Raw genomic sequence first — 9,854 nt, 5'->3', positions numbered from 1 at the left:
TAACGTGCGTCATGATTGTTTATAATGTCATTTTACATCATTTTTTCGTCCGAATTATTGACTGTTTTGGGTGAGCTAGGAAGATATATAATAAACTACGCCAAAAAGTTAAAATAGCATCGGATATATATACCAGTTTAGAATTTATGGATGTAAGTGAAAAACGAAGATAATTTGCGAAGGGAGTTATATATTATTTACCATGAAATTATTAAACAATAAACAAAAGTAGGCTATGCATGCAATAGAAAATAATAGAGAAAAGATATTTGTAACTGTGAATTGTGCAACCGCCTCGTAATCGTTTTGAAAAAAGTAAGTAAAACATAGGATCCACATGAAAAGAAATTAATTTTTTAATAGTGGACCCCCCTCTTTGTTAAAGCAATTACGCGGCGTTTACGCACTTTATGATTGTATGTAAAATTACTCTAAATAATAATCAATATATAATGTTGGTCACACGATCATCGAGTAGTTCATAGGGAAGAAGCCCTTTTCCCTCCCCGTGAAATGTTCTTTGTTTACAGATCATCAAGACTCAACAATAATTTATGTCTATAATTTCTTAGTTCCATATATAATATCAGTCTGCCGACCTTTTACACTACAATTATGAAACATTAATGTGAAAGTCACGAACAGATCAATCCCTGATGAATTCCCCACTTAATATGTAGTCCACATGATATATAGGATTGCTCAGTCCTTAAAACTATACAAAAATATTTATACGGCCCGAGAGAGAACACATGCAAATATGGCATCTAGCTAATTCTGATCATGAGCAAGCTACAAACGTTATAAAATTTATTCTTCATCTTAAATTTTGTTATATTCAAACATACATGTTGATGCGACTTAATCTAAGTAACTATGATATTCTATATATCTAAGCAGTAAATATTTGAAGCCATTTAAAACATGTCACAATATTACTAAGTGTGACAAAAGATGAATGATGAAACATGAAAGATAAAAACTAGCATTAATCTTCTTTAATTATATACTAGCTTGTAATAACATGCGCGCCTATCTCCTCTCCTTCAATAATTAATAAATAAAAGCCTCATTAATTTTCAGTCCAACAAAGACCTCCGGCCAAAGCCCAAAACCTTATATCAGTACTAAATCTCTCAAAATTATCTTCCCCTCGATCCTTATTGTTTCCTTGAAAAAAAAAAATTAAGATTTTGATATAGATGATGATTAGCTTGGGTAGTACCGATCAAATTAAGTGCTATGTATACACGTTGGAAATTATTTAGTCGATTTAATTTACCCAAAAAAAGTAAATAAAAATCTCATTTTTGCCTTAGTTTTTTAGTGTTTTACTTAAATTTTAGATACCCATTAGAATTATATTCGCCCCGGCCTTCCCCTAATAGGAAATGATCTGGCTTGCTGATCACTAAAGTACCCTAGCTTTCATTCCTGATTTCTTTGTATCTATCTGATCAGCTTCCATGAGCCGTGAACTTGCGATGGCAAATTAGGCTTGCAAGTCATATAATATAGACTTGACTCGATTGGGAAAATTATTCGTTATAATAGGAGTGAGAAACTGGCCGGTGATGATCAAATTAAATCATGATGATCTGCATCCATTTTCTCCGGCCGTCTTCATCAATAAAGTCTATACGTAGTACGTGCGTGTGTAAATTTCCTCATGTGTCATTGAAATAGATCTTGAATTTCAATAATAACATAAAAACTCGACAAACAGTAGTAGTACTGATTACTGTCTTCAAATATATACGGCGGAGATCGACAATTAATTTGTTCCATCATTTAAGGAAATTGAGTGCAAGCGAAGGTTAATGTTTGTGAGTGTCACGACTTTTGGGGTTTTGAAGTTTTACCATGAAGCAGCATGCATTATTATTAATTAAGCCGCTAGTTGTTGTCCCCAAAACGAGAGGCAACGTAAAAAGTTAGCATGCATTCGAGACAGTCGTACGGATAATGGTCAATGAAAACTGCATATATTTATGGTGACATGGCCATCTTCTACTGGTTTATTAACTGAGTAATTTCATTCACTGTGGAACTGAGATTCCGCTAAATAATTGCAAGTAAAACAACAGTAGTATTCGTTTACTTCATCATGTTGGGACTTTAAATGGCATGAGTACTGTTTTGGTTCACCGCTAGCTTCAATTAATTAATTAAATTTATTCCAGACGACCGAAATAATCCATTCTAATTTCCTCGTTACAAGCTTAGGAATTAAAACAATGTTTCAGTCTGTCAAAAGCAGAGCTAGCTGATCATGATGTTTTGCACATATTGTCTCAAATTTCAGAAGAATTGGGACGTCAACATGATCATGATATCCCTATAATATATGCTATGTATGCCGGCTAATTTGCTTTTCTCGATCGTCAGCGAGTAAAAGATCAGTCGATTATTAAAGGCAAGCACTATGCGGGTAGGCTAGCTTAATTTGCCTGTTTGTTGTCCATGCAGTACTACTAATATGCTACTACCCGGATCTTGTTCTTGCATATCTATCTTGCTGTAAAAACTGATACTGTTATTCATGTTAAGCCCTTTGATTAATAAAGGATCGTACTAAATCGAATATTAAGAAAATGATTAATTAGGGTATAATTTGTTAGCGTGTAATCAAAGATATTATTCCACTGTGATCGATATTCTTTTTGGGGGAGCAAAAAGAAGAGAGAATATATAATTAATTAGCTTGCCTGGACTTCATAATATAATTTCATGACTTTGCAATTTGATTAATTTGATTGTGTAATGATCCATGTCATTACACACGCTTGTGGGGTATGATTATGTTCGTTGGGCGCTTGTGAATTGTTCAGACAAGAATTTAATTAAGCTTGAGTAGCGTATCTAGCGCCAAAAATGTTGTCCCCTCGTACATTTTAAGTGATCCGGTAATATTACCTTTTTTTCCATTTTTTATATTTTTTATATTTGTATTTTCATTAATTGTATTGAAAATTATCATATATAGTCGGATAAATGCTTTAGTCATGAAAAGATTTTATAAAAATAAATTTGCAAATCGACGTAGTTTGCTGTAGTATGTCAGATTGTAAAATAGATCTAACGTATAGCATGAAGTCACGTTAATTTATGAATTTATTTTTATAAAATCTTTTTATAGATATAACACTTCTGTGTTATGCATAGACCACATCATGTCCATCTTACCTGTTCTGTTAGCAATGGTTAATAAATTAGGCTTTTTTCTATTACTAATAATCTAGTCGCCAGTTTTGTTAGATTTTCGTGTATTGTTAATATAGCATTAGCAAACTAACAGAATATATAGGCCAACTTGCATGATGCTGACTAGACCTGCAGGTTGATCTTATCACTAGTAAGTTTTGTAAGGAGTAATGTTAGGTACAAGTCTTAAATGTACAAATTTTGTAAAAATACGCATTTTGTAAAAATGTGGGTCCCATCAACAAAAAATGAGTTTTTCACTTTTTTTTTTTTTTTTTTTTATGGTAGAATCTACTTTTTTATAAAGGACTTGCACTAAATTTGTGCATTTGAGACTTGTATATATTATTTCTCTTTTGTAAATAATAGTTCCTCTTTCTCTAGAAGGAGAAAGTTCCGCATCTCTCAAAAAGCAAAAATCCCTCGCAATTTCTATCATTCTGTTCTACCAGAGATCCTCCTCTTCGTTCCACTTTTCCCACCATCTTATTTATAGATTTTCTCCCTAAATTTTTTAAGTTTTCCTATCCACCGATTCAATCTAGGCCCAATCCACTACTTTTTGGCAACCGATTGTCTACACGCGTCTCTCCATGCAACTCCTCAGAATCGTGACTAAAATCTTGATGCATGGCTCTCACGCACAGCTTGGCTCGCGTTGCTACGTTGAAATGTCTCTGACGGCTACATGCCCCATTTCAATAGTTTCATCATTCTAAAATCTATTCAATCTGACCCACTCTATCTTACTATGACCGGCAAGTGATATTCACGCTCCATTATAGGCGAGCAAGAAGAAATTTGGCCATTGACCGTTCGGACTAGTCGATGTCATTTATCCCATTATATTTTTGCTTTCTCTAATCGAAGATTTTGAGACCGAGGACATCGATTTCTTTCACAAATATCTTAGGCCAAAAACTATAGTGCACCACCAACAACCACCAGTCTTGGCGGTGGCACCACAGTTTTACCAACAAACTGTAATAACCCTAATTTAAGACAACGCCACCAATTTTTTTACACTTCTATCATCCTCTACTTATTTGGTCCCCCCCACTTTGTCATCCCAAAATTCAATATATTTTTCACTTTTGCATTATATTAATTGTTATAATGGGATTTTTTTAGGAACCTGCCACCCCTTCTCATCTATGTTGATCTATTTATGTTAATGAAATGTTGCTTGATTAGAAAGAGAAAAAAAATAAAAATAAAAAGTTATGTAAAAAATATCTTCTACTTTTAACATTATTTTATTTAATTTTTAACTTTTATCTAAAACTATTTTATCTCATCTCACTATCCATACCCCACCTTATTATATAAAGAAAGTAGAGAAAAATCTCTCTTCGTCATCATGACCCGAAACCAATTGTCATGAAATATTACAAGGTACTGTTTACTTCTATAATAGTAATTTAGTAGCGTGCAAGCAAATTGGCGATTCTGGCGCATGGTGTCTGATCACGGAAATCGCTTTCAACCCTTCTCATACTAAGAAAGGAGCACGAGAAAATTAATGGAGTACTACTGGATGGTAGCATTTTCCAACGCAAAGCGATCGAGTTTTGTTTTTATTATTTTACTTCGTCATGCTCACGGTCTAGGGTAAAGAAAAAATCTGGAAATTATTTGGCTAGCCGGCCAATTGTGTAGAAATTCAATTATTATTTGATTAAATAAATATTTTATAAAAAAAATTATAAATATATATTCACATAGATTTTTATATTTCATAAAGTGGGGAGTGCACGCCATGTCATGTGTACCATATCAAAGTTACATATATACGTGATTAATTTGATTGGTATTAGAGATCTTTTATTTATATTTTGAGCAATTCCTTTTTGGAACGGAAATTCCTACGTTGTGAACTTCTTTTATATTGTAAAACTCTAGTGAACTTTAGTGAAGTACTTCTTTATCTGTTTCGTTTGTGTAAAGTTATTTTGTCGGCCGAAAAGATCTATTATTTATGGGCTCAAGCAAATATTAATTAATAAAATCTCTAAATTACAATAAATATAGTCTATTTTGTACACGATCGAAGAAAATCTGTGCATACAAGTCTTTACATTTGAGGGGACGCCTAAATATATATATCGGCTTTAGAATTACGCAGAGACTTTGCATGGGTTGGGAACAAACCTTTTCTAAATACTGATCAAAGTCGACCCCAAACTCAAGTGATCTATTAATAAATCATGATCCCTTGGCCATCCCTTTTTCTTTCACTCAAGATTTGGGATTTATATTTTTTTTTTAACTTTTAAGAATGGATAAATTTAAAATAAATGAGTTATGCTATAATTTATAATTAAGTCTGATACTCATGTGTAACGCATTATTTACTGCGAGATCTATTATATATACATTCAAAAGTTAAATTACCAATACCGGCATTTTCATGTAAACTAATGTGACATGCATGATTACACATCAACAATGCATTTCATAGTATATATGTTACAAAAAAAAATTGTAAATAAATTTATTCTGAATTCCAGCACCGCAAGTATTAATCCCATGAGCAAAATTACTATAGGCCAATTGCCACTTCTTGCCTTACAATTTAAGTCAGACTGATATTGCTCTTTTTGCCTCGTCATGAGGCAAGAGCTTGCATAGATGACAAGAGGTGTTTAGGGCTCGTTTGGGAAGGAGATGAGAATTTTGTAAATAATAATGAAATGATTTAATTTAATATGTTTTATTAAGTTTTGAGAAATGAAATTAAAAAGAAAATTGAATAAAAACATTATAAAGTTAGAATATTGTTAGAATATAATTTTTTAATATTATTTTTGTTTTGAGTTTTAGATAAATGGTATTATTTTTTGTGTTTTGTTTTGTTTTGAAGTTTGAGAAAATTATAATGATTAAGTAATGATTAAATAAAAAATTTAAAAACTTGAAATTGAAAAGTACTGTATGTGTTTCATTGATATTTGAAAATGAAATTATGAAAAAATTTGTGATAAGATTAGATGATATCATCTCACTAATTCCAAAACAAGCCATAAATTGATTTATGTTGAAAAAAAATTACATTGAAAGACTGTTATTATACAAAGCTTATGTACATGACGGGTTTATTAATCTTCACGCAAGTAATGATATACATATAAAATTTTTATAATTATTTTTTAAATGAAAGGCCGACGGTTATATAATTTTCAAGATTTAAAGAAAAATACTAATTTAGTAGTAATTTGTACGAAATGACATCGTCAATTTAGGAATATACTAGTCTTACCATTGGTTTCTACCGCTACTCTTTATTTTATTTTTTTATTTTTTTTACTTAATGATTAAGTAAGTATTTTTTAATAATATTATGAATTTTTTATTTTTTTTAAATATTTAAATGTGTTAAAAAAATACATGTAAAAAAATACAAAAATAGAAAACAAATTTCAAAACCACTAGCGAGATTCACAACGGGAGCTCTCAGCGGTGGGAATAGCACCACTCGTCAATTTATCACATCACTTCGTCAAAAAAATTTATTTAAAATATTATTATTCTCTTACAAGGATGATTACATCCCTCTACCAAGCAGGTGGACCCAAGAAAACAAAAAATAAATATGAATCATGCATGCATATGTCACATACCACACAATTAATTTATCTTATGATATACACACATAACTATCTTTACATGAAGTCAATATTCATATCATGAATAAAAAATATTTATAAGAACTTGAAATGGACAGTAGTACAATTTTTCTTTGTGGAGTACCACTAGTATTGTAATTTATTTCATTTTTTTCTCTGTGACATGATAAGAAATATCATGTCATGATACTTGTAGTTCTACAGAGGAAAAACATCATTTTCTGTAACTAGAGATTCTAAAATACATCACCACCATGATATATTTACAATTAATGGCATGGGCATCCTCTCTTTTATCTTCAGAGTTGAGAACTTGAGACCCACCATCAACCTATGGCCGTGATGTGCAGTGATCTTACTGTTTCAAGCAACTGAGGCCAAAACGAGAAGTAATATACATCAGTTATTATTTATTTTTACATTTTATATTTGATAATTTTTTTTTTTATAAAATATGAGATTTAAGATAATAAAAGATGACCGTTGAAAAGAATTTTTTTCATCTTACCTTCATTCAGTGTGGGAAACAGAATCGATTTATACAGTTTTGAATAGTTTCACGTACTTTTATAAAAAAAAATTAATAAATTTTATATTTATAGAATAAATTTTATATTTTTACTGTAAATCTCAATTTTTTTAAGAATATTTCCCAAGCATTGTAATATTTTTGGGTGTGAAATATCATAGGCAAGTTAGTCCCGAGATGAAGGGTAGATTGGTCATTGACAAAAAGGTGTTGTCAATCAACGCAAAAAGAGTGAAGAAACAAAATCATGTTATTCCCTCATTTTTAAAAACAATAACTTTGTCTTGTCCCCATCCATCAACTCTCTCTCTCTCTCTCTCTATCAAACTCTTTCAAATTCCACAAATGCTCTAAAGAGCTTCCTTCCACTTCCTAATTACGATTTAAGATCTAATTACCCTCTCTGTCTGTCTTCCTCTTCCACCACTCCCTTTTTCTCGGGGAAGAAAAATAAAAGGAAAATACTCTCCCAGTCTCTCAAAAATATTTTTCAGATATCTCGTTTATCAGATGAGATAATTATTTTATAAATAATAATAAGATAATTTATAAATAATAATAAAATAATATAAATTAAGTATGTTTAAAATTTTGAAAAATAAGAAAAAAAATTTAAATAAAAATATTATAATATTATTTTTATTTAAAATTTAAAAATACTTAATTGTTTTTATTTTTTATTTGAAAATTTAGAAAAATTATAATTATTAGTTTAAAAAAATTGTAATTATTAATTTGAAAATTTTATATTTAAATAATGTTTAAGAAAAAAATAAAATAACAAAATAAGAATTTTAAGATTGAAATATATTTCCAAATAAGCCCCAACATCATAGGCCTTTCATAGTTTCTAGGATTGATCAGGGAAAAGATTCAAAGAACCTCAAACCAAACAAAGATTAAAAAAATACCTAAAATTAATGAAATTAATACATATAAAAAACGTAGTGTTGCTAGCCCTGCTGTTATTTTCTCCTCCCTATATATCAACCCCGTCATCATGATCTTCTCCCCTACCCCGAGATCTTCCTTTCTCACTCCATGTATAGCTCTCTCTTATTCTGTCTGGCTGGCCTGCCCGTCTCTCTTTCCCTCGGCCATGAATGATTGATATCCAGTCCTGCTGAAAATTTACTCAGTGATCAAAGACGTGTTTTTAGATGTTCCATTTCTTCAAGAACGGTGCTGACACCCAAAACTTGTAGTAAGATAGTCTTATCCCAGATCTTAGATCTTTAGCACCATAAACGCACATCCTCTTATCAACTCCATCATCCCGGCCTTCTGCTTTATCTCACTCTTTCTATTTTAAACTTATTTCCTAAGAACTTGTTTGACCCCAAGAAACCTACCTCTCATAACCAAAAAAAAAAAAAAAAAGGAAACCCTTGTCTACCCAGAATATTAGGAAAATAAAAACCTAATCTCACTACCAGAACTTGAAGATCCAAGAAAACAGAAACACTTTCATATGGATTCACTTCACGAATTTGGCACCTCGAACACAGACGACGGCCCGAGCATCAACTTCAGCACCAATACCATCATCACAAACGTCCCAACTACCCCCACAAGCAACACCGTAGGATCATCCTCGTCTTCCTCGCCATCCTCAACCCTCAGCCGCTACGAGAACCAGAAGCGCCGTGACTGGAACACCTTCGGCCAGTACCTCCGGAACCATCGCCCACCGCTCTCTCTCTCCCGCTGCAGCGGGGCTCATGTGCTTGAATTCCTCAGGTACTTGGACCAGTTCGGGAAGACCAAGGTCCACACCCAGCTCTGTCCCTTCTTTGGCCACCCAAACCCACCTGCGCCTTGTCCATGCCCACTCCGCCAAGCCTGGGGGTCCCTCGACGCCCTCATCGGCCGCCTCCGGGCCGCCTTTGAAGAGCACGGTGGCAAACCCGAGGCGAACCCGTTTGGAGCTCGAGCGGTGAGGCTCTATCTACGTGAGGTTCGTGATTCGCAGTCCAAGGCAAGGGGCATTAGCTACGAGAAGAAGAAGCGCAAGCGCCCCCCGCAGCCGCCAACTGCATTGCCACCTCCTCCGAATGCGAGCCAGTAAGATCAAACAATTCTGCATGACACCATGTTGATGGGAAATCGCATTATCTCGTAGTAGAGTTCGAGAGCCCTTACCTTTCATTAGTCTTTAATAAGTATTTCTAATCTTTTATATTACATTCCCTATGTAGTACAGTTATCTTTATGTCCTTGTTTCTGAAACTACGCTTAAATTGGTGGGTATTGAATTATTGCTACTCTTTGATTCCGTAATGCAAACAGTAATGGTAGTATTAATAGTAGTAGCACTAGTAACTTCACCAAAAAGAAGAAAGAAAAAAACACAACTGTTGCAGCAGTAGAAGCAGTAGTTGTAGAAGTAAAGTATCTTACTAGTTTTAGTTTACAGTCTAGTTAACATCCAATTTGTTATAGATGTACTTGACAGGTTATCTATGACAAGTAATAGATTTGCAGATCATGTTGTA

General features: G+C 32.7%; 1 protein-coding gene across 1 annotated transcript; it reads left to right on the top strand.

Annotated features, from left to right (window-relative positions):
• Window positions 1-8,288: 8,288 nt before the first annotated feature.
• LOC121246262 (protein LIGHT-DEPENDENT SHORT HYPOCOTYLS 4-like) lies at window positions 8,289-9,623 on the top strand. The gene has a single exon (XM_041144370.1). It carries the CDS (start codon window positions 8,831-8,833, stop codon window positions 9,425-9,427), a length of 597 nt encoding a protein of 198 aa, XP_041000304.1. The 5' UTR covers window positions 8,289-8,830; the 3' UTR covers window positions 9,428-9,623.
• Window positions 9,624-9,854: the final 231 nt, after the last annotated feature.

Source organism: Juglans microcarpa x Juglans regia, chromosome 1S (assembly GCF_004785595.1).
Source record: "Juglans microcarpa x Juglans regia isolate MS1-56 chromosome 1S, Jm3101_v1.0, whole genome shotgun sequence".
Taxonomy (NCBI): domain Eukaryota; kingdom Viridiplantae; phylum Streptophyta; class Magnoliopsida; order Fagales; family Juglandaceae; genus Juglans; species Juglans microcarpa x Juglans regia.
The sequence above is the reverse complement of the archived record's forward strand: the minus strand, read 5'-3'. Positions and strand labels throughout refer to the sequence as shown.